At 41.8% G+C, this 26,170-nt stretch overlaps 1 protein-coding gene across 3 annotated transcripts; it reads right to left on the bottom strand.

Annotated features, from left to right (window-relative positions):
* Nucleotides 1-5,410: 5,410 nt before the first annotated feature.
* On the bottom strand, nucleotides 5,411-20,670 carry LOC147011807 (uncharacterized). Of its 3 annotated transcripts, XM_085856997.1 has the most exons (5): nucleotides 20,391-20,670; nucleotides 13,059-13,187; nucleotides 11,398-11,496; nucleotides 8,205-8,374; nucleotides 5,411-8,060 (listed from the first exon to the last, which is right to left on the bottom strand). In XM_085856997.1, exons 3-5 carry the CDS (start codon nucleotides 11,453-11,455, stop codon nucleotides 6,657-6,659), a joined length of 1,632 nt encoding a protein of 543 aa, XP_085713123.1. In that variant the 5' UTR covers nucleotides 11,456-11,496; nucleotides 13,059-13,187; nucleotides 20,391-20,670; the 3' UTR covers nucleotides 5,411-6,656. The 3 variants fall into 3 exon arrangements, with proteins under 3 accessions (XP_085713123.1, XP_085713122.1, XP_085713124.1); XM_085856996.1 differs by lacking the exon at nucleotides 13,059-13,187 and having other exon boundaries at nucleotides 20,391-20,668; XM_085856998.1 differs by lacking the exons at nucleotides 13,059-13,187; nucleotides 20,391-20,670 and adding an exon at nucleotides 16,574-16,714.
* Between the last annotated feature and the right edge of the window lie 5,500 nt (nucleotides 20,671-26,170).

Consider the following 26,170-nt stretch of genomic DNA (forward strand, 5'->3'; position numbering starts at 1 on the left):
TTCGGGTCCTGTTTGGCTTGGGTTAGGGTTGAGGCTTTCGGAAGCTTTTTGCTTCGGCTGGCTCAGTGAGCTTCGGCTGAGGCCTGGCTCGGGAGGAGGCTTTTTGCTTTGATGGTTCCGTGAGCTTCGGCTTCTGCTTGGCTCGGGAGAGCTTTTTGCTTCGAGCTGCATTGCTTGGAAGGAAGTTAAGCCGGTCGCCCGGCTCGAGCTGCGAGTGGTGGCTTATTCTTCTTCTTGGTTTGTGGAGCTCTTTGTTCTCCATTTTGGTTCCTGGCTTGGTGTGACTGATCGACCTCTTCGTGGAGGTGGTTCCTCGGGGAAGCGACGCATCGACGGGAAGGATCGGCGCCTCGTCTCACCAGCACGTGTTGAGAAGCGCGGGAGGATTCGCGGGAGCTCGGGAAGGATCGCAGCTCACGGCGATTGGATCCAGCTCGCTCTCGCTGGAGCCCGGATCCGAACAACTTGAAGACTACACGAGGTGGAGAGGTCCGAGATAGGTTCTGGGTTTCAGGTCACCTGTCCTCCGAGCTGGAGCCCGTTATTAAAGGCCTCTGCCACCATTTCTTTGGTATGTGTGTGTGTGCGTACGTGTGTCCGTGGGCCCGTCTAATAAGTAGGAACTGCTGTTAAGTGCAAGTGACTGTACATAATAAGTAGACGGTTGTAGTTCTTTTTTCGTGCTTTTGTTGCTTGTATAATTGCATACGTGTTTTGCCTTGTTTAATTGCATACGTGCTTTATTATAATAGATGTCCTTGTGTGAATGTAAACCTGTTCGTTGCGTCCATACCCTCATTGAACTGCCCCATCTTGCACTCGGAATATAGTTGGTTTTTAAATAGCCGGTAAAGTGTTCGGGTCCAACGGGACTGCGCGAGAATACCCCGCTCGGTTTTCCCAAAAGGAAGCGAGCTGCGTAAGCGGCTCTTTCCCAAGCGGTCCAGTTGAGGTACAATTTCTCGGTAATCTACCCGCGCGAATAATTAGGTGAATCGAAGATTTGGCGATCGGACCCTGTAGCGCGTGGATAGAGTGCGGACAAGGTTGTGGTGTGGTTGAAAACACACCCGTGGCTGGTTTCCGGCGTTGATCCGGAAAGCCGCGACTGGATTTTCCGTTCGGTGAGCGAAGCGACCGCTATGGTTAGACGCGGTTGTTCGCACGCCGACGGGCGGAAAATTACAACAATATGATAGGCTACTTGTGTGCCAAATTTGGCGCTTTCCTCACACAATTCACAATTGTTATGCTATATTTAGCTAAGTTGTCCCACTATCACGTGTGACTTGTAACCTGCGCAATCTGGAGGTGATCCTGTTATATACTTGGTCCTGTCTTCTTGGTTACCGTGTTTCACCGAACATGCTTCGTGTTCATGCTCCGTTCATAGAAAAACCCAATCCCGTTGAAGTTTCTGTGCTGTGAGCACACATGATACGTCATACCTGTCTGAATCGCGTGGGAAATGAATCACCCCTGCGAGAGGAAGGAAACATATACCTGGCTCTTCGACGAGCTCCTTGTACCTGCCTAGATGTATTTGAAAAATTTGATCACATCCTCTCATTGTACTGTATTCTGTATCGGGCTTATGTTTACCTGTGATTGAAATGTCATACTTTTGATCATTTAAATAGTGTCCCATACATTGTATCTCATATTTACTACCCCCACCCCCCCCTCATGGGTATTGACCACAAACACGATTGCAACTTTGAGGATAGATCTTAATGATGAACTTACTTGTAATAGTAGAAAAAGAAAAGTAGATGTCTGCAAATCTGTGTATAGTGTATTCCATATTATGTTCCCTTCTCTGATATGGTCTTCACTGTCACGAGTCACTTGGTGAGTTGAACTTAAACTCGAACTTCGATTGGTATTCGACGAATTCAATCACTTTAAATAGTATTTTATATGCTGCCATGTTGATGCTGTATCGCCATATGGCCTGAAAACACCCAAAAATGATAACCCTTCGAGCTCTGTATTTTTGAGACTTCACTTTCTGCGGGAAAGCATTGCAGCGTGTATCCCATCCCACAACGGGCATGATGGTGTGATGTGCATCGCATCCCACAACAGAAATGATGGTGCGGTGTGCATCCCATGTCACAACAGGCATGATGTTGCGGCGTGCATCCCATCCCACAACGGAAATGATGGTGCGGCATGCATCCCATCCCACAATGGGCATGATGGTGCGACGTGCATCCCATCCCACAACGTACATGATATTGCGGCATGCATCCCATCCCACAACGGAAATGATGGTGCGGCATGCATCCCATCCCATAATGGGCATGATGGTGCAACGTGCATCCTATCCCACAATGGGCATGATGTTGCGGCATGCATCCCATCCCACAATGGGCATGATGGTGTGGCGCTATCATGCTGTCAGTGGTCCAACTTTTTGAAGATACGCACCTACCTCACCTATCTAATTACTTTAAATCCCATTCAAAGAAACCTAACTACAAAATTTGATCTGAGCTGTCTCTATAGTCTTGCATTTAACCCCAGAGAGCTGTCACTACCCTGGGGTTGAATCCTGAACCAGCTATAAACTGTCATCCTTATGTTTTGCAGGCAGGGTGATTCATTAATGTGTGTAACGTCCCTGGGATTGACGTTAAACTGGGCGTCCCGTCTGCTGGCATTAGTTGGTGGATGTTAAGGATCCTAAAGCATCCCTCACAAAGAGTCGTCAGCACCCTGGAACAAATCATAAATTCCTGCCTGAACTCTGGCCAACCTTACATCCATGGAGTCACTCTCATGGGCATTATGAACCATCAGCTGAAAGGATCTATTAAGGCCCTAAGGCATGTTTTTTTTCTTTCTGATTGATGTTTGCTGTACCTTTTAACGGCAAGCCTGTCATGGCGTTTCCGCCTGCAGCAGCAACCATCCACCCACAGCTGATGGAGGTTTCCCTTGGTTTGAGATCACCTTCTGCAACCTTTCGGTAAAGTTGTGACCTTTTTTAAACACTACTATATTTCACCTGCCTTTACATTTGTGGCTATCCCAGCTCCCAGCCGGTTGCCCTGAAACCAACTGCCAGTGAGGTGTAAATGGTCCAGCCTCAGGAGGTGACAGTTTGACAATTCGAAGCTGACAAACCTTCTTTTTAACATCTACAACTTTCTGCCTTCCTTTTGGCTACATTAGGTGAATGTTTTAACTTTTTATACTTCAGCTTTGAGCATGGAGTTGCTGGATATCACTTTGTGTCCTCCGTCATTGATTGCCCGGCTTTTTGAGTGAGCCTCGAAGAGTAGCTGAACTTATCCTTTCTGTGAATGAGCGCATGTCTTGCAGTTTAACTTTAGTAGATATGGTCTTTCAGATAAATTTCACTTCCTTTTCTTTCGTATTGTGGGTTTGGAGCAACAATTATAATCAATATAGTTTGTAGTTAGTTAGCCAGTATTGAGAGAACATTTATCTCAGCACGATCACCCTCTAATTTGTGTAGAGGATAGACTTTTGTTATGTGGTCCATTGCATGATTACTGATTAGGATTGCCGCAGGCACACCCTGTGGAATTCCTAATACACCACTTGTGCATCAAGTGGCCGCAGTGACTATATGTCCCGTTCGGATCCGATTAAGGGTCTTCCATGTTCGAAGGCAGGTCCAAACCAGGCAGGTTAGGTCGGAAATATGATGTTTGTTGTGGATGGGTATTTCATCCCCTACTTTCCTTCAGGCCACTGCACTATCGTGTCCTTCAAGGGTTTGGGCATGTGTCAAAAAACAAGTTTTCGGGAGACCAGACAGGGAGTTGGGAAGATTTATAAGGTCTCTATGGATTGGGAGATCCAGTTTGTTGTTTGTGCGGATGACCTCTCTGTATGTAGGTGTGTCTCCGTGAAAGTCGGAATAAATTTCACTAAAATTAATTAAACTGGAGCAAGATATCCATGGTATATCAGGAAATGTGGGACAAGATTTTCCGAGCAGGAAAGGTGGATCTCGATGTTCCTCGCAAGAATGGTCGGGCAAGATGTCCCTGGCATATACAAAAAGTGGGACAAGATGCCCTCCTCCGTATATTTATTTATATATACCTCCGCCACCAAAGGCGGACGGAGGTTATGTATTCACCCGTTTGTTTGGCTTTTAGCACAATATCTCAAAACGTTTTGGAAGAGTTATGACAAAATTTGGTGGATGAGTTGGGTAGGTGACAAGAACAAGCCAATTTGATTTTGTTTAAAATCTGGATCCAGATACGACCTATCAGTGGGATACAAAACATGAACTGTTCAGCCTGGCAGAGATAGGTATGCACTCCACTAAGTGCCGTTATAGTACTTTTTGTTGCCATCATTTCAGACAAATTGTGTTCCAAAGACTGTTCCTGTCAAACAAGACTCTTGGTCTCATGGGGTTTCTTAATGTGACATCATTGTACCGAGGGGCCTTTTGTTTCTTCGGTGACCGTCTTTTTTCTGTATATTGAGATTTTTTTTTTTTGCCTTTTTATTTCCTGTATTTTGGAAATACTGTCTTAATTTTTCTTGCTCGTCATTAATAATTAATTAATTAATTGGCAAAACGATACTCAGAAAAAAGTGTTATTCATGATCATTTTCGGGATCCTTTGATAAAGCTTTCATTCAATAACAGGTGGTTTACCGTCTGTTTTGTTCCGAGGAAGGGTCAACATCCGAAATGTCAGCTTCTCGTTGATTCCCACGGCGGTTGGCATACATTGATCAACGTTCTGTTCATTCCATTCAAAGATACTACATACTCTTTACAGAACGGCGATGTTTCCGAAGCAGTCTCTTGGCGAGGGTTATGCTTGGTGGTTTGTCACTGCCTTCCCAGCAGTCAGTTAGGGCAGAAATTTTGAATTTGTTTAGGGTGCCGATGATAACTCACCGAATCTTAGTGAAAGGCACTGTGGGATCTTTAACGTCCACCAACTAATGCTAGCAAGACAGGATGCCCAGTTTAACATCCATCCAAGGGATGGCACACACCTTGATGGAAGGCCAGGGTGACAGTTTATTATAGGGTCAGGTTTTGAACCCAGACTAGACGGCATAAAGCCAGGTGCACCTAATGCTAGGCTATCCTGCCAACCCATAACTACATCTGCAAAAGAAAAAAAAATTGCTCATGAAAAAAAAAAAAATATATATATATATATATATATATATATATATATATATATATATATATATATATATATATTAATAACCTTGACGAGTCTCGGACTATTGCATCTCGTTCTAAGAACATTTTGAACATTCCATGTAATAGTGGACGTGAATGCTTAAGAAAAGGCCAGGTGTAGCAAAGGTCTTTGAAAGTCAGCAGCAACACAAGAAATTTTTTCATTGCCAAGGCCAAGTGACTTTTCTTTCCAAATTCCAAGACAAGTGCTCAATCATTCATCATTTTAATGAGAAAATCAATCACTATCCTGAAAATCGTGCACGAGGTGTGACAATCACATTCAAGTACTAAATTTATTAATTTGATTAAGATAACCTTTTGAGGATCTATATACTGACACTTGTCTTTTAAAAAAGGGATGTCCCAAGTAAGAACACCGATCACACATTGTCGTGAAGTTGCTGTCTGCATTTCCCCCCCCCCCCAAAAAAAAAACTTGTAGTAGTAGTAGTAGTGGTAGTAGCAGTACAACAAAAACATACATTTTGTAAATGAACAGCATGACCTTTTACACAAGATGGAAAACAAAATGACAATAGAGCTTGCATCATTATTTTTTGGAATGTTTGGATGCAGTGGTCTCTCCACTGCATGCTCCCTTCCAGCATCCATGACATCCCCAAGAGGTCTGTTGAGTATGATAGAGGTATATACAGATGGACTAGTGCGATCCCTATCACAAGGAACTCAAACTTTCCACCTTGGTTCTCATAATACCACAAATGCGAAATTCCTGCCTTACCATAACGTCAGAGATCAGACAAAAGACATTTGGATCAACGATTGTACATTTAAATCGCTGATCTAAAGAGGACTTTACAATTAACGTTCTTCTTCCTATGAAGTAATTTTGATTATTTCATAAGTGAAATGGAATATATTATTTCCATAAAATGTAGAGGTGGTGGGAGAACATGTGATGTATTTTGCAAGAGCACACATGTAGGCTGGTATACCTACAATACAGTCCCTGTATAGGTCTGGGGAGGTCAACCACCTTGCTGCCTGTACTGTAGCAGTCTCCAGTGACCCCAAGAGTGAGGAGACTACTTGAATGGTAAGTATCCAACAAAACATCAGATTAAATGTTTGGAATGCAGGTTCGCTAATCCTTTTTGTTTCCCAAAATAAGGGGATTGCCTGCAAATCCAGGAAATTGATCATTGCATGATACAGATGAGTAATGCTAAGGAACATCTGTTGATTATATCCTCAAATATACTGGAATTTTTGACTTCCCTCTCTCCCACACACCAATACACCATGCATGCACCAGGCATAACCCCACCCCTTATGCATACATAATTAATAGATAATCCCTTATGTCTTCTACACAATTAGAGAAAACCCATTATTAACAAGTACCATGTATGGAATGCATTGTGGGTATTTTAAGGGCTGAACAAATTTATCATTCCACTTTAGAGGAGGGAACTTCTGGACAAGATTATCTTTAACTGTCTGATTGCAGATGGATCAAGTATCCTGAGAAAGTTAAATGACTTTCATCATCAGGGAAACCACCATCCGTGCCTTGGGAAATAAACTCCATCCAAAGGTGCTCCCCTGCTCTGACCTGATGGATCATACTTTCGGAAAAACGACTGATTGGAAAATAACTTGAGTTGCCATTTTCCAAGTTGTTGCAACTCTCAGCAATGATAGTGTTGTTGCATCGTAGAACTAAACAGGCTTTACGCCTGGTTTCTAAACTGTAGGCCAGAGCATAAACACCAGGCACATGGCAGATGATAACTGCGGCATCTTCATCCAACACTCCTCCAGCGTTGTAGATGATGGAATCAAAAATGATGGGAGATCTCGGATGTAGTTGCTGAACACGGAGGGTGAAAGCAGGGAGTGGCCACAAACTAGAACGGGACTGGGTAACATGCTTTGATGTAGGCCATACAGCTGTTTTCACAGCTATATTTTGCAGTTGATTCACGACGAGCCACCTCCTGTAATTGGGATCAATTTCATGGGAACATGGTTTAGGAGGAACCACTTGGTGATTGTCACATGTTCCCGGAAATCCTGGAGGGCCAGGTGGGCCAGGTCTGCCAGTTTCACCGATACAGCTTGATTGAGTGGACATTGAGACACACTCACCCATTTCTCCTTTTGGGCCTGGAGGACCTTGAGAACCTGGTCGACCATCCTCACCTTGCCAACCCTGGAGCCCTGGACTCCCTGGGTTTCCCTGTGTACCAGGTGGACCACGATCACCAGGAAGGCATTTTCCAGGTTCACCAGCTGGTCCAGGAGGGCCTGAGTAACCCGGGGGGCCTAATGGACCCAAATCACCTTTCCTACCTTGAAATCCAGGAGGACCGGGCATTCCTGTCTTACCAGGTTCTCCACGAAAGCCTTGGAGACCTTCAGGGCCAGGATGACCAAGAGGACCCTGGGGGCCCTTCAAACCTACTGGTCCAGGAAGCCCCATTTCACCAGGTGGACCATGAGGCCCAGGAAATCCAATTGTACCATCCCTACCTGGTGGGCCCTGATTCCCAGGTAATCCAATGAAACCAGGATCCCCTTTTTCACCTGTAAAACCCATTGGACCAGCAGGTCCTGGAGGACCTGGCATGCCAACAGTCCCTGGAATACCTCGTTCTCCAACATCACCTTTCAGACCCAGCAAACCAGGAGGACCAGGTCTTCCCTCTGGGCCTACTATGCCAGGAGGCCCAGGATTACCAGATTCTCCACGAGCTCCTTTCATCCCTGAGTAGCCCCTGGAACCTTTCTGTCCAGGTGGACCAGTAGGACCTGGAGATCCTCTTGTTCCAGGTAATCCAACTAAACCTGAAGGTCCAACGTGACCTTGGGTGCCCTTTTCACCTTCCCTTCCCTGGAAAATAATCATACATTTTACTCATTATGACACAAGATGATTTATTAAATATACCACCACAGTAATTTGAACATAATTTACCAACTGATGAGCAAAAGATCCTTTGAGATTTAGATGGTATTGAATGGCAATGACACTCACTTTTCTACTGTCTGATGGTGCAGGACTACCCTTCTCTCCTTTCTCTCCTTTACAGTGTCTGATGATGTTTCTTCCAGGAGGTCCTGGCATGCCTTGAAGTCCCATCGGCCCAGGTGGACCACGCTCACCACATATCACTGAGGAAGCTTCTTCTCTTGTTTCCCATTTCCCTAGGAATACCAGGAGTTATCATGCCACAAACGTTATTAATGATCATTGTTTAGGAAACTTCCTTGCTTTATCCTGGTGCTTATTGACTTCCAAGGAGAGTTTGGTTCAAAATTATATGAAAATACTGAGCTGTTTCAATTGGGAAAGTTGATGCGGAGTTTGGCGTAATCAAGAAGTCGGTAGACTTCTTTTGTAGGGATGGCCTGGACACTCCATTGGCTCAATACAACATAAATCCTCAAAAAAAAAAATCTTCCGAGATAAAACTTGTGAACCTATAAATTACGTCCTAGTCATCTGCAGAGAATTTCCCATTCAATAACACTTGGCGTAATCAAGAAGTCGCTAGAATTATTTTGTAGGGATGGCCTGGACACTCCATTGGCTCAATACAACATAAATCCTCAAAAAAAAAATCTTCCGAGATAAAACTTGTGAACCTATAAATTACGTCCTAGTCATCTGCAGAGAATTTCCCATCCAATTACACTTATTAAACTTTTGGGACATCATCGCTGAACTCGAAAAATGAAAGACCCAAAAGTGCCCGTTTGTCATTATTATTATTATTATTATTATTATTATTATTATTATTATTATTATTATTTTCTAACAGACAAACTCAAAATTGGTTTAAGCTACAAACTTGGTTTAAACACCAATCTACTGCATTTTATAGTGGGAATGTACAAACCAATCAAAATTTTAATACCTTGAAAGGATTCCAAAAAATTATGCAAAACTGCATTCCTTCGCAAAGGAAGAGCAAGGGAACAGAGGGATGGGTAGGATTATGACTGTCAATCAGCCTGACGAGGGCGGGGTCATTGGACACATTTGCCCAAAGGCCAATCAGATCTACATGGGTGTGGTTAACGGTGGAATATTATCAAGAAGTCAGTTAGCCTGGTGTTGGCTTAGTGGTTTTGGTGCCTGGCTTGGGATTTTAGGGTCCGGAGTTCAAGATCCATTTGCCACTGAATTAACACCAGGTGGGGTTGATTCAGCCTGTCATCTTTCCGAGGTTGACAAAATGAATACCAGTGCACTGGTATAGGGGCACAGCATCAGCAGCATAGTTGTGCCCCAACACAATGATAGCTACCTGGCAGCCAAGCTGCCATATGCAAGAAGAAGAAGAAGAAGAAGAAGAAGAAGAAAAAGAAGAAGAAGAGGAAGAAGAAGAAGAAGAAAGTTGGTATACTTCCTATCCTATGTATTCTGTGTTGCTCCCAGGAGGTTGATTTGGTGTCTCTGTGCCACTGCCCTGTTTGTGCAGGGTTAGTAACACACACATCAACAGCAACAACAGTGTTGAGTGTGCACAATATAAAGTGCATGAATGTGTGTGTGTGTGTGACATTATATGACACACACACACACACACACACACACACACACACACACACACACACACACACACACACACACACACACACACACACACACACACACACACACACACACACACACACACACGCGCGCGCGCGCGCATTTAGTGTCTTTTCTAGGGACAACCATTATTCAAAGAAAGATGTCAGGATGGTTTCAGATGATCATTTCCTGTGATCATCCCTGCCTTGTTTTACCTCCACCACTGAAGGTGAAGGAGGTTATGTTTTCACCTCTGTTTGTCTGTCTGTTTGTTTGTATGCAGGATATCTCAAAAAGTTGTGGACGGATCTGGATGAAATTTTGTGGACAGGTTGGGTGTGTGACAAGGACGAACTGTTTAGATTTTGGTAAAGATCTGGATCCGGATCCGACTACTAGAATTTTTTTTAAGTGATTCTTCACCATTGAGAGATAGGGTCAAAAACGATATATAGCATGATATCTCAAAATGTTGTGGACGGATTTGGATGAAACTTGGTGGATATGTTGTGTGTGTGGCAAGGACGAATTGTTTCTATTTTGGTGAAGATCTGAATCTGAATGTGGATAAGAGAATTATTTAATCTTTAAAGTGATTTTTCACCATTCAGAGATTAGGCCAAAAACGATATATTGCATGATATTTCAAAAATGTATTGGGCCAGATATGTTCTTGTGGATCATGCATTGTGTGGCAGAGGTATGCACTCTACTGAGTGCCCATCTAGATTAAAAATGTTTTTATTACTTGTAGGATAGTTTGTGCTCTGAATCTGGGAGGTCGGAGGTCTCATCTCATCTCATCTATCCTCTTTGGGCCAAGTACTCTCCAGTCTACCCTGTTTCTGGCTATCGGCCTGGTTTCATCCCATGATCTCCATCCTATCTCTTTTCTTTCTTTTTCCACCGTTCTCCTCCAGGTTGTTCCAGGACGTCCCACTTTCCTTCCTCCTTCGGGCTTCCATGACATTGCTGTCATGCAGTTGTTATCATCTTTCGTTCTCAGCACGTACCCAATCCATTTCCATCCTTTGGTCTTCACTTCATCACTGATGTGCTCATGATGTGTTTTTATCTGTTGCTTCGAGAAATATTACGGCGTATAATTTTGTGTGCTCCTTCCGTTTCCTTCCACAAAGTAGAATAATAAATATTACCGTCGAAACAGCTACATGAAGCTCCATTCCCGCTTCTTCTTCATCAATGATGGAAAGAGGGCTTTTAAACAGCCATCTCAAAGAATAAATGAACATAAACTTTTTATTCCAATAAATTGATTACTACCTTTCTAACGGTACCATATCTACTATTCTACGATAGCAGGAATCGCAAAAGCTCAATATGTTATTGTTGCTACTTCTTCTTCTTCTTTGTGTGGCACGCATACACACACACACACACACACACACACACACACACACACACACACACACACACACACACACACACACACACACACACACACACACACACACACACACACACACACACACACACACACACACCTCCTTTTAGTAATACATTGATTATTATTACGCTTTGAGATAAACAAAAAAAATTCCTTGTAGAAAGTAAAAACACCTTCCATACAAGCAGATCACCTCTCCATTTGTTCTCCTGAAACCCAAAACCAGAAAACTTTTCTTACCATAAGATCTCACTGGGATGTACAACAGCTGGAGAGCAAAGAGCCTGAAGATGTTCATGGTGTTTCTGAAATGCTCATCTGAGATGTTCTTTTACCATCCTGCAAGACAGAGTGCAACCAGGTGTTATAACTTTGGTATAAGAAATTCCATAACTGGTCTTTGGTTTGCAAGCACATCTAGTGGGGCAGCCATTTTGAAAGCGTGGTGTGATGTTGTCAGGTGACTGATCACAGTTCTGCTCAAACTTACAATGGGCGGGAGATGCGAACCTCTCATTGTGATCTTATGCAGCTTTCAGACTACACTTTGGTTACAAACTTAAAAACTAGAGGGGCACTCGGTAGAGCGGATACCTCCACCACGCAATGCCTGATCTATGAGAACATATTGGGCCCAATACATTTTTGAAATATCATGCTATATATCATTTTTGGCCCGATCTCTCAATCGTGAAGAATCACTTTAAAAATTAAATGGTTCTCGTATCCAGATCTGGATTCGGATGTTCACCAAAATCGAATCATTTCGTCCTTCCCACACACCGAGCATGTGCGCCAAGTTTCGTCCGAATCAATCCACAACTTTTTGAGACATCGTGCTATATATCGTTTTTGGTCCTATCTCTCAATGGTGAAGAATCACTGAAAAAAAAGTCTAGTAGTCGGATCCGGGTCTGGATCTTGACCAAAATCTAATCAGTTCGGCCTCATCACACACCCAACCTGTCCACAAATTTTCATCCGGGTCCATCAAAAACTTTTTGAGAAAACCTGCACACAAACAAACAAGAGGAAGACGTCGTGCAGAGCACCATACTTGCAAAATCCATAAAACAATTTGACCTCAAAAATAATTGGTGGTTGAATTCAATGACCAAACATGCAACTTCTCTTCAAATTTCAAATAAATCGGATGAAAATTGACAATTTTACAAATTCAGACTATGTTGTTTTTTTGGCCAATGTGGACCTCGAAAATAATTTGTGGTTGAATTCAGTGACCTGAAATATAAATCCTCTTCAAATTTCATGTCAATGAGATGAAAATTGAGGATTATAGAAATACCTCCTTAGTTGTTGACCTTGGGCCTATGTTGACCTTTTTATCTATGTTGACCTCCAAAAGAATTGGCTGATTGAATTCAGTGATCTGAAATATAAATCCTCTTCAAATTTCATGTCAATGAGATGAAAATTGAGGATTATATAAGTACCTCCTTAGTTGTTCACCTTGGGCCTATGTTGACCTTTTTATCTATGTTGACCTCCAAAAGAATTGGCTGATTGAATTCAGTGATCTGAAATATAAATCCTCTTCAAATTTCATGTCAATGAGATGAAAATTGAGGATTATAGAAATACCTCCTTAGTTGTTGACCTTGGGCCTATGTTTACCTTTTTATCTATGTTGACCTCCAAAAGAATTGGCTGATTGAATTCAGTGATCTGAAATATAAATCCTCTTCAAATTTCATGTCAATGAGATGAAAATTGAGGATTATAGAAATACCTCCTTAGTTGTTGACCTTGGGCCTATGTTGACCTTTTTATCTATGTTGACCTCCAAAAGAATTGGCTGATTGAATTCAGTGATCTGAAATATAAATCCTCTTCAAATTTCAAGTCAATCGGATGAAAATTGAAGATTTTAGAAAGCTCACCTAAGTTGTTGACCTTTGGCCGATGTTGACCTTTTTGACCTTTTGACCTCAAAAAAAAAATTAGGCTTTTTTCTTATGACAACTCGACCATGTGGTGATGTTTCGTGAAGATCGGTTTAAAATTGTGACCTGTTGGCGATAAACAGACAGAATAACAAAATCGACCGACCAATATACTTGAAAATTTTTCGATTTCGCAATGAAACAGAGAGGGAGAGAGAGAGAGGGGTGAGAACATAACCTCCTTCACCTTCGCTGGCCGAGGTAATAAGAGGCATCATTACCTTCATACCGACCCTGGTATTTTTTTTAATCCATACACACTATTACTTCAGTAAAGGTGGTGCTGGTTAATCAGCTAACCACATTAATTGTGTTTTTTTTCACCCACTGACCTCTCCAGAATTGGGGGTGAAGGCGAGGGGGTGGGGGGAGCGGAACAGCTTTTGCAACAGCACCCAATGAGACATGGAGATCGTTAAAACAGGAGGCTGTGATGAGGTTAACTTTTCAACATCCTATCCAATTTCAGTTGGAGTACCATTTGGAAACCGCGGGATTTGACGAGTAGAAAGAATGACGTCATTGTTGCCAAATTGTTTCCACAACAGACTTATGATGTTCCTATTCAGAATGTTGTCCACAAAGTACTTTTAATGACTTTAAAAGAGAAGTCTGACGTGGTTTTATGAACTTCTGCTATGCTATTCTTCATGAAGACTCTCCCAATGTGGTTCTTCAGTTTCTGTGGTTCCTCAATATGATAATGTATGTATCAGCTGCAGTTTTCGTGACCCGTGTTCCTAAAATTACTGATGATGTCATTCTATTAACTTGGCGTATTTGTGAGCTCGTGTACGTTTGGCTTTGCTCTTAATTGCCATCTGTGGGAATTTAGTAACTGGAGTTACTGAAGAAGACGTCCGTCCGTCCGTCCGTCCGTCCGTCCGTCCGTCCGTCCGTCCGTCCGTCCGTCCGCTGCAATGTGTACTCTCCAATCCGTCCTCATACACACGCATTTTTAGTGTTTTTTCTCGGGACAACTGTCCGTCTGATTGAGTGTCCGTCCGTCCATCTGATTTAGTGTCCATCTGTCCGATTTAGTGTCCGTCTGTCCGCTCGTCCGTCTGATTTAGTGTCCGTCCGTCCGTCCGATTTAGTGTCCGTCTGTCTGCTCGTCCATCCGATTTAGTGTCCGTCCGATTTAGTGTCTGTCCGATTTAGTATCCGTCCGATTTAGTGTTCGTCCGTCTGTCTGCCCGTCTGATTTAGTGTCCATCTGCTTGTCCGTCCAATTTAGTGTCCGTTCGTCCAATTTAGTGTCCGTCCGTCCATCCATCCATCGTATTGGTGCTGCCCAAGCAGTCTCCTTCGCTATTAGACACAATCCTGGACGGGTCGCCACTCCGACACAGTATACCAGTAAGCTGGTGCTCATTTCGCCGACCTCGGAAGGATGACAGGCCGAGTTAACCTCACCTGGTATTAATTAAACAGCTGAGTGGGATTTGAACTCAAGACCCTCAGATCCCAAGCCCACCACTCGAACCATTAAGCCAACACCAGGCACGAGTGCTTTCCCTCAAATGGACGAGAAGCTGGAGGACATCCCATCTGCTACTGGTATCAGTTGGTGGATGTTAAAGATCAGACGGTCTCCTTTGTGAAGAGTTGGCGAGCTATCTCCAGCACGCTGAACAAATTACAAATTCAAACTCGAACCTACAATGGGCACTGCTGGATCAGTTGCACAGCTGCACCCCCAGAGTGATGCCACCCACAGCCAAGGGCAGTATACGCAAGAAGAAGAAGAAAGAAGAAGAAAAAGATGAAGGAGAAGGAGAAGAAGAAGGAAGAAGAAGAAAAAGATGAAGGAGAAGAAGAAGGAGAAGTGGAAAAGAAGAAGAAGAAGAAGAAGAAGAAGAAGGAAGAAGAAAAAGATGAAGGAGAAGAAGGAGAAGAAGAAGAAGGAAGAAGAAGAAGAAGAAAAAGATGAAAGAGAAGAAGAAGAAGAAGAAGAAGGAGAAGAAGAAGAAGGAGAAGTGGAGAAGAAGAAGAAGAAAAAGATGAAGGAGAAGAAGAAGGAGAAGAAGAAGGAGAAGAAGAAGAAGGAGAAGGAAGAAGAAAAAGATGAAGGAGAAGAAGAAGGAAGAAGAAGAAGAAGAAGGAGAAGAAGAAGAAGGAGAAGTGGAGAAGAAGAAGAAGAAAAAGATGAAGGAGAAGAAGAAGGAGAAGAAGAAGAAGGAGAAGTGGAGAAGAAGAAGAAAAAGAAGGAAGAAGAAAAAGATGAAGGAGAAGGAGAAGTGGAGAAGAAGAAGAAGAAGAAGGAAGAAGAAAAAGATGAAGGAGAAGAAGAAGGAGAAGAAGAAGGAAGAAGAAGAAAAAGATGAAGGAGAAGAAGAAGTGGAGAAGAAGAAGAAGGAAGAAGAAGAAGAAGAAGAAGGAGAAGAAGAAGAAGGAGAAGGAAGAAGAAAAAGATGAAGGAGAAGAAGAAGGAGAAGGAGAAGTGGAGAAGAAGAAGAAGAAGAAGAAGAAGAAGGAAGAAGAAGAAGAAGGAGAAGGAGAAGTGGAGAAGAAGAAGAAGAAGTAGAAAAAGGAAGAAGAAGAAGAAGAAGAAGAAGAAGAAGAAGAAGGAGAAGAGAAAGTGGAGAAGAAGAAGAAGAAGAAGAAGAAGAAGCAGAAAAAGGAAGAAGAAAAAGAAGGAGAAGCAGAAGAAGAAGGAAGAAGAAGGAGAAGAAGAAGGAAGAAGAAGAAGAAGGAGAAGGAGAAGAAGGAAGAAGAAAAAGATGGAGAAGAAGAAGGAAGAAGAAGAAGAAGGAGAAGAAGGAGAAGAAGAAGAAGGAGAAGAAGAAGGAGGAGAAGAAGGAGGAGAAGAAGGAGGAGAAGAGGGAGAAGAAGGAGAAGAAGAGGGAGAAGAAAATTTGGCGTTTCTTTCAATTCTTCTTTGTTCCAATGTTGGTGTTTTCATCGTTTAAAAGTCCTTCCCTTCGATTGTTATCTTGTTCTTTATCTATTTCTTATATTGGGAGCAGCCAGGGGAGGGTTATGTTATTATCATTATTTAGATGTATAATTCAGAATACCCCTCAAGACAACCTGTTGCTTCTTCTGCAGACTGTGGCTGCTGGTTGCATCGTTTCTGGAAACGTGGCTGTGCCGCTGATGCAGTGCCCCTCCTACCAGTAAGCTGGTTACACATTTGCCGACCTCGGAGGGATGACAGGTTGAGTCAACCCACCTGGTGTTGGTTCAACGTCATGACACAGGCCCCAACTCAACACCCTAAGATCTTAAGGCAGATACACCTCATCAGTGGAAAACGTGGGGACAGGAATACTGTAAATGGTGGAGACTTAACTTGTAATACCAGGGAAAACCTGGAGGTGGCGCTTCACGATACACATTCACATCGACAAGTTGTGTCCTCTCCCCTCGTCCCCTCACAAGAACACGAGCAAATATAAAAACACACACACAACTAACTACCGGTTCGTGAATAATAATTATTATGATACCTCACAGTCTTGAGAAGGACTTGGTTCGACGCAACTCTTCTGGCGGAAAATTTGTAATGACATCGATCTACACTTCTGAGGTAAATGTGTCCAAATTATACTTTAAAAAGTCTGTTACTGAGTACTGTACAAACATAAGCCTTTACAAAGTAGATTATAATCTCGTTTGCCAAATTGTACCTGTTCTTCTTCTTCTTCTTCTTCCTCTTCTTCTTCCTCTTCTTCTTCCTCTTCTTCTTCTTCCTCTTCTTCTTCCTCTTCTTCTTCCTCTTCTTCTTATCCTCTTACTCTTCTTCCTCTTATTACTCTTCCTCTTCTTCTTCCTCTTCTTCTTCCTCTTCTTCTTATCCTCTTACTCTTCTTCCTCTTATTACTCTTCCTCTTCTTCTTCCTCTTCTTCTTCTTCTTCTTATCCTCTTACTCTTCTTCCTCCTATTACTCTTCCTCTTCCTCTTCTTCTTCCTCTTCTTCTTCTTCTTCTTCTTCTTCCTATTCCTCTTCTTCTTCCTCTTCTTCTTCTTCTTCTTCTTCTTCTTCTTCTTCTTCCTATTCCTCTTCTTCTTCCTCTTCTTCTTCCTCTTCTTCTTCTTCTTCTTCTTCTTCTTCTTCTTCCTCTTCTTCTTCTTCTTCTTCTTCTTCTTCTTCTTCTTCTTCCTCCTCTTACTCTTCTTATTCTTCTTCTTCACTTTTCCCACCAGCCGAGCACGATAAAAGCTGAAGCGATTCCGATGATTGTAATTTCTCACGTGAGGAAGTGACAGTCTCTGGATATGAGGCTTTGTTTAATCCACCATGTAAGTTCTGAGGGGTCTGGGTCATCCAAGTAATATGCCCGATATCAAATGGTCATGTAACGTGTGCTGAGGTTTCAATTTCCTCCGTCGAACGGTTTTCGATGGACGCTCTGAAAATGCAGACCAATTGCTTAACCGCGCTTTTCGCTTTTTGTGCGCGGGGTATAAATCACACAAGGATGGATCATTCGTTTTGAAGTAGGAGGCCATGATTCATGATTGGGCCGTCGTGCCTGTGCTGTAATAACATCGTGTTCATTGAATATTTTCGTTTAGCGACTTAATTTAGATGGGGGTGACGGGAGAGAGGGCTTGGAAAAGGGGGTCGGGGGGTGGCACACACACACACACACACACACACACACACACACACACGATCACACATCCCGACCGGAGTAAGCTACCTCCCAGTCCGGTCTATGTCCTTGTTCCCCTCCATTTAAAGGCACCTTATTCCAGTTGAAATCCATCGACTGCCACAACCTTTCCAGGGAAACCATTCCATCCATCAACTACTCCGAGTGAAAAGCCTCTGCCTCACTACCAGTCTGACTGACACTTCATCTTCTTCAATCCCAGCGTGTTGGCTCTGGTCCTGTCCCTGTCCATTCTGCTGAGAAACTCTTCTACACTTATTTTGTCGATATCCTTCATTATCGTAAACATGTCCATCAGATTCCCTCGTGTTATTATTAGGGTACCCAGTCTAATGGACTGCTTAGGGTACCCAGTCTAATGGACTGGTTAGGGTACCCAGTTTAATGGACTGGGTAATTAGGGTACCCAGTCTAACAGACTGGGTAATTAGGGCACCCAGTTTAACAGACTGGGTAATTAGGGTACCCAGTTTAACAGACTGGGTAATTAGGGTACCCAGTCTAATGGACTGGTTAGGGTACCCAGTCTAATGGACTGGTTAGGGTACCCAGTCTAATGGACTGGGTAACCTATTGTTTTTCTTCTGTTTATTATTTTTCTTTTTCCGCCAGCAATTTGCGGGTTCTTTCGCTTTAAAAATCATTTTCTCAGAAACGGTAAGTCCGATCACCACGAAATTTTCACCATAGTATGTATCCTTTTTGATGGCATATTTGATTGATAATTATGATGTCATAGGTCACGTGCTATGGGCGCCATCTTGAAAAACCGATAAATTTTGGACCTCTGTATCTCTGAAACAGTGCAATGGAAAAATTTTGCTTCATGCATTTTAATAAACTCCCCATGAGGAACACGGGTGATTTTTCGTGACGTTATTGTTGAAGCGGTATGCTAATGAAAATTCGTTAAGTAGAACGCTGCATCGGAAAAATCTGAAATTTCTTGAGCGTCATTCTACACAACAATTGACTGTAGAAAAAAATTATTATGATGTCATAGGTGACTTGCTTCGGCAGCCATCTTGTTTTGAAAAAAATAATTATAAACATCTTCTCCAGAACGGCTGAACATATTGAGGTGAAACTTTACACCCACATTCCCCATGACATCCTTTTAAAAGTTTGTTAATTTCTTATTGATAGGTCACATGGTTTGGTGGCCATCTTGAATTTACCCTAAAACCTTCAAATTTCTTCTCCAGAATGGCTGGTCAGATCAAGGGGAAACTTCACAAATGTATTGTACACTCATAGTTAATATAAGTTTGTTCATGAATAATTGATAGGTCACATGGTTTGGCAGCCATTTTGGATTCAATAATTATATTAAATAATGTTTTCTCTGGAACCGCATAACCTATCGAAGCGAAACTTGGCAACTGCAATCTATGCCCATGCCTGCATATACTGTAAAAATTATGATGTCACATGTCACATGGTTTTGTGGCCATCTTGGATAGAAAAACATACCTTATCCGATTAACACAAAACTTCACACACATGTTCCACTATACGATTGGAAGCAGAATATAAATTTATGATGTCATAGGTCACAAGGTTCGTTAGCCATCTTGGATTGAAAATTAATAAATTTTAAAACTATTCTTCTCCAGAACGGCTGGACAGATTGAGGAGAAACTCCACAGGTTTGACTGCCTTTCCATGGTGAACAAAAGTTCTCTCCCATTTTTGATGTACGACACATCGTTTGGCAGCCATAATGTTTTGAAGGAAAATTATTAATTAATGTTTACTCTGGAACTACTGCATCAATAAATGTGAAACTTCAGAGTTATGATGGAACAGTCATGTGGAATGAAGGGTTGAAATTTCAACTCGATCAGGCCCACGGTTTGGCAGCCATGTTGGATTGAAGGGGAAATATTAAGTAATATTTACTCTGCAACCGCTGTGTCATGTGAAACTTAACAATTATTATCTCAACGACATTTGAAACATAGTTTTAAAATTTCAACCCGATCGGCCACGCGATTTGGCAGCCAGAATTATTTAATTATTTTAATTTGAGAACTTTTAGATTTTTTTTTCCAGAAGGCTCATTTGGCTACACCTGAATGTGTTTGAGGGTACAGGAATAGCAATTCAATTGATAACGACAATGTCTCCAGGAAAAAGGGCTAACTGCATACGTAATAAATAGATTGAACACTTTGTGCGACCCGGTTCGTAACTCATCAGTCCCGCGCTGTATCGAAGCAGGGCTGCATTTGTATCACTATTAAATAATGTTTTCTCTGGAACCACTTATCCTATCGAAGCAAAACTTTGCAACTATCATCTACAGAAAGACTCATGTTGTATCAAAGGCGGACATCTGGGTACCCGGTCATCACTGCCAGCAGGTATAAAGTGGAAGTTCTAGTTATTATTATTAGTATCATTATTGTTGTATATTTTAATAATGGTATTCATCGATTACCAAACTCGAGACCATTTCTTCTTTCTATCCAAAAGACATTACAAGCTCATGCGCGAGGAGTTTTAGTCGTAAGAAGCCATGTTTTACCACAGTATTAAAATGCACACTCAAGCACGAGTAGCAGTAGAAACGCATGTCATGGATTCCAAAAATAAATCTCTGATTATCCATTTTAAAACGATGCCACATACTCAAACACCCACCTTGAAGACGTTTCAAGATGGTCCAGTTGTTGCAGGTATCCATACACGAGCCGTGACCCAGGTCGTCGGGACAGTGAGCCTTCGGAACAGCACTCAGAATCAAGAAGGGACTAACTTTTATAGACAGTTAGGGTTGGCACAGACATGGTGATGGTGATAAGACGACACGTTTCCCGAAATGCAGACAGCGTGAAATCGCTCGAACGATCTCCCACGCACTGTCTAGCTCGGGACAATCGGTAAACGAGTTCTTTAATATATTTCTCATCACATGAATAGCAAGGACGACTAGCTCTATCAATGTCCTTCACATATCAATGATGATGTAGGCATGAGCATTGAGGTTGGAGGTAAGGGTGGGGGCGGGGTGCCGTGTTGAGTGGAATATGTACAATTTGCCAGTTGTCATAATCGATAATATCCATACACACAAATGTAAATATGTATGTATGTGTGTATGTATGTGTGTATATGTGCGTGTGTGTGCGTGTGTATATGTATAGGTATATATATATATATATATATATATATATATATATATATATATATATATATATATATATGTATAGGTATATATATGTGTGTATATATATATATATATATATATATATATATATATATATATATATATATATGTGTGTGTGTATATATATATATATATATATATATATATATATATATATATATATATATATATATATATATATATATATATATATATATATATATATATATATATATATATATATATATATATATATATATATATATATATATATATATGTGTGTGTATGTATGTGCATGGCTCACAAAGTGGGTATGCTGTGGTATGTTTGTGGGAAATTCCACATAAAACTATTATGAGGTATTTAGACAAACCATCAATGGTCAGAAATGAAAGTGGACATCTTGGGGAACCTGTAGAAACCGGCAATATCACACTCTCCATTTCCCAGTTTTATTAAAGATGAATTAAAGCAACAGAATATGGGTATTTTACGTTTCTTATGTGACAGTTATTTTGAGTGTGGTGACTCAGAATGTGAACTTTGGTGTCTCTTTTATGTTTTGATGATGTTCTGTCTCCCTATTCGGGTTTTCTGGCATCTACCCTATCTGATGAAATAATGGATTCGTACATAACGCTTCGTGTCCACTGCATCGAGAAAAATAAGGAGTCCAGTGTTGATAATGTTTTTTATTATATTTACTCCAAATTTCCCTTAATTCCTTGGAAATATGACAGAGTCTAATGGTAGAAAAATATATATCAAAATTGTGATCATAAAATAAAATTCGGACCGCAAGTAATCTCATCTTGATTTTCGTGTCAGTCCCATTATGTACAGATCATCATCTCTCGTCGGACGCAAATAACGCTAGCACTAGAAAATCTTGCCGTCTTGCAAACTTCCCCGATTGATGGATATAATAGGCACTTCCAAGCGTGTCAGCACATTTCCATTCGCCGTCGAGCGCAGCATTTGTCTTCGTGTCCGTGTCTTTGCGAGAGCTGTAACGTACGAATCCAGCATGAGGACGCCGAGCCGAATGAGGTGACTCGCATTTGTCTGATAATTCTTCATTTTAACCAACGCTAGAATTTTTTTGGTGCTTCGTGAGGATCCGAGAGGTAAGAATTATGTTTTTCTTTTCATGTTTAAAGTGATTATTGTGCTGTATCACGTGCTTGGGTTTCATATATCATGACTCGCCTGCTAGGGGTTGCTGTAGTGTGCATCCGATCGGGCAATAAAGCGGAGTCGCGACCTCACTCCCGCGTCTGACTGCACCTTGGACACTACAATTATTTTCAAAAGTTCGAAAGAAATAGATTCGATTTTAACGTTATTTTTCACTTACAAGTGTGGCTTTATTTGCTACTGAACTCATCTGTGTTTTCTTCGTAATTTATAACATCGGACTCTCTCAACATGTGTTGTTTTTTTTTTCCTGTCAGAGTAAAAATTATCTGTTTCTTATCCCAAAATATAATATTTACGTTGTTTTTTTTCATCTGATTTCGTACATAACGCTGATGCCAAGCTCGAAATTCGAACGTGTATTTACAGTATTGTATATATTCAGTGGTAACTTTAAAACCGGACGTGCTGCAGGTCTAAAAATTTAGATTTAGCTATTTGAATACATGCAGATTAACATAATGGGTTGCATTTCATATTTCCCTAAACTTTTTTTGCCCTTTGTGTAACAGTGGTGTACCCACTTTGTGAGCCATGCACATATGTGTGTGTGTGTGTGTATACGTGTGTGTAAATGTGTGTGTATATGTGTTTGTGTATATGTGTGTGTGTGTATATATATATATATATATATATATATATATATATATATATATATATATATATATATATATATATATATATATATGTGTGTGTGTGTGTGTGTGTGTGTGTGTGTGTGTGTGTGTGTATGTGTGTGTGTGTGTATGTATTTGTGTGTATGTGTGTATACACGTGTGTGTGTATGTATGTATATGTGTATATGTGTATGTATTTGTGTGTGTATGTATATTGTGTGTGTATATAGATATACATATTGTGTGTGTGTGTGTGTGTGTGTGTGTGTGTGTGTGTGTGTGTGTGTGTGTGTGTGTGTGTGTGTGTGTGTGTGTGTGTGTGTGTGTGTGTGTACAGTGGGAAGAACAAGTATTTGATTGCCGTTATTGCAGGTTTTCCCACTTACAAAGGACGTAGAGGTCTGTAATTTTTATCATAGGTACACTTCAACTGTGAAAGACGGAATCTAAAACAAAAATCCTGAAAATCACATTGTATGTTTTTTTAAAATAATTAATTTGCATTTTATTGCATGAAATAAGTATTTGATCACCAACCAACCAGTAAGAATTCCGGCTCTCACAGACCTGTTAGTTTTGTCTTTAAGAAGCCCTCCCATTCTCCACTCATTACAGGTATTAACTGCACCTGTTTGAACTCATTATCTGCATAACAGACAGTTGTCCACACTCAATCAATCAGACTCCAACCTCTCCACAATGGGCAAGACCAGAGAGCTGTCTAAGGACATCAGGGACAAAATTGTAGACTTGCACAAGGCTGGGATGGGCTACAGGACAATAGGCAAGCAGCTTGGTGAGAGGGCAACAACTGTTGGCGCAATTATTAGAAAATGGAAGAAGTTCAAGATAACAGTCAATCTCCCTCAGTCTGGGGCTCCATGCAAGATCTCACCTCGTGGAGCCTCAATGATCATGAGAAAGGTGAGGGATCAGCCCAGAACTACACGGCAGGACCTGGTCAATGACCTGAAGAGAGCTGGAACCACAGTATCAAAGAAAACCATAAGTAACACACTACGCCGTCATGGATTAAAATCCTGCAGCACACGAAAGGTCCCTCTGCTCAAGCCAGCGCATGTCCAGGCCCGTCTGAAGTTTGCCAATGACCATCTGGATGATCTAGAGGAGGAATGGGAGAAGGTCATGTGGTCTGATGAGACCAAAATAGAGCTTTTTGGTTTAAACTCCACTCGCCGTGTTTGGAGGAAGAAGAAGGATGAGTACAACCCCAAGAACACCATCCCAACCGTGAAGCATGGAGGTGGAAACATCATTCTTTGGGGATGCTTTTCTGCAAAGAGGACAGGACGACTGCACCGTATTGAGGGGAGGATCGATGGGGCCATGTATCGCGAGATCTTGGCCAACAACCTCCTTCGCTCAACAAGAGCATTGAAGATGGGGCATGGCTGGGTCTTCCAGCATGACAACGACCCGAAACACACAGCCAGGGCAACTAAGGAGTGGCTCCGTAAGAAGCATCTCAAGGTCCTGGAGTGGCCTAGCCAGTCTCCAGACCTGAACCCAACAGAAAATCTTTGGAGGGAGCTGAAAGTCGGTGTTGCCCAGCGACAGCCCTGAAACCTGAAGGATCTGGAGATCTGTATGGAGGAGTGGGCCAAAATCCCTGCTGCAGTCTGTGCAAACCTGGTTAAGAACTTGAGGAAATGTCTGATCTCTGTAATTGCAAACAAAGGTTTCTGTCCCAAAGATTAAGTTCTGTTTTTCTGATGTATCAAATACTTATTTCATGCAATAAAATGCAAATTAATTATTTAAAAATCATACAATGTGATTTTCAGGATTTTTGTTTTAGATTCCGTCTTTCACAGTTGAAACGTACCTACGATAAAAAATTACAGACATCTACGTGCTTTGTAAGTGGGAAAACCTGCAAAATCGGCAGTGTATCAAATACTTGTTCTCCCCACTGTATAGTGTGTGTGTGTGTGTGTGTGTGTGTGTGTGTGTGTGTGTGTGTGTGTGTGTGTGTCTTCTTCTTTCGGCTGCTCCCGTTAGGGGTCGCCACAGCGGATCATCCGTATGATCCGCATAGTGATTTGGCACATGCTTTACGCCGGATGCCCTTCCTGACGCAACCCTGGTCGCCTCTTACGACACAGGGATATGGTATACCTATTTTAACCGGGGTATACACCGGCCCAGTACACTGGTACTCACTTCGCCGACCTCGGAAGGATGACAGGCTGAATCAACCCCCTGGTGTATTAATTCAGTGGCCCAATGGGGCTTGAACTCAGGACCTTTTGGATCCCAAGCCGCTGCCCTTACCACTGCGCCAACACCAGGCTTTATTGTGTGTGTGTATGTATATGTGCACATTGTGTGCATGTAAATATGTATATGTGTGTATGTATGTATATGTGTATTTGTGTGTATGTATATGTGCGAATGTATTTGTGTATGTATATGTGCATATTGTGTGTATGTATACTGTGTATGTATATTTGTATATTGTGTGAGTATGTATGTATATTTTGTGTGTGTATGTATTTGTGTATGTAAATGTGTGTATGTAAATGTTTGTGTCTATGTATATGTGTGTGTGTGTGTATGTATGTGTGTGTACGTGTGTGTATATGTGTGTGTATGCATTTGTGTATGTGTGTATGTATTTGTGTGTGTGTATGTATATTGTGTGTGGTATGTAGATGTGCATATTGTGTGTGTGTATATGTGTGTGTATGTATATGTGCATATTGTGTGTGTGTGTGTATGTATATTGTGTGTATGTATGTATGTATGTATATATATATATATATATATATATATATATATATATATATATATATATATATGTATATATATATGTGTGTGTATGTGTATGTGTGTATATATTGTTGCGGATTCGCGCCCGCCAGCGTGCGAACGGCCACTTAACTCGAATCGCGGCACGTCGCCCACCGGACGGACAATCCCGTCGTGACCCTCTCGGACTAACGCCGGGAACTAGTCACGGGTGGACCTTTCGGCCTCACCACGATCGTGCCAATCGGCCCCCGCGTGGGATAGGGTTGCTCGCCAAATTCGACCTACCTAAGTACCCACACGGAGGGTAGACCGGGCGATCGCACCTCGCCGCAGGTCGACTTCGGACACGGGCCACTTTAAGCGACCCGTTCCGTACTATCGGGATAACCGAGCGGTGTTATCGTCGGCCTCGACGGTTCGATTATCGGGCGTTTTAGCCCACGACCAACCCTTTACGTGAAGTAAGATGGAGATTCAATAAAGGAAAAGACGAAGCGAAACGGGAAAACAGTTCAACATAAAGCACATTTATTTCGCGATGAACGGAAGGCACACATATACAATTACACCAAAAGCAAATGTAAAAGAAGAAGAAGAAACAAAAATAATGCACAAAAAGCAAATGTAAAAGCAAAAGACAATGCAGAGCTGACCGACTACCGAGCACACGGCAACACTTATACAG

This window comes from Eptatretus burgeri, chromosome 15 (assembly GCF_056783735.1).
Source record: "Eptatretus burgeri isolate ZD-2024b chromosome 15, Ebu_testis_v1, whole genome shotgun sequence".
Classification (NCBI taxonomy): Eukaryota; Metazoa; Chordata; class Myxini; order Myxiniformes; family Myxinidae; genus Eptatretus; species Eptatretus burgeri.

What these genes read in the sequence shown, in the direction of transcription:
- LOC147011807 (XM_085856997.1), bottom strand. Translation starts at nt 11,455, where the DNA reads ATGAACATCTTCAGGCTCTTTGCTCTCCAGCTGTTGTACATCCCAGTG. An exon ending in CATCCCAGTGAGATCTTATG is followed by an intron (nt 8,375 to 11,397) that starts GTAAGAAAAGTT and finishes TGGTATTCCTAG; the next exon opens with GGAAATGGGAAACAAGAGAA. An exon ending in CACCATCAGACAGTAGAAAA is followed by an intron (nt 8,061 to 8,204) that starts GTGAGTGTCATT and finishes ATTATTTTCCAG; the next exon opens with GGAAGGGAAGGTGAAAAGGG.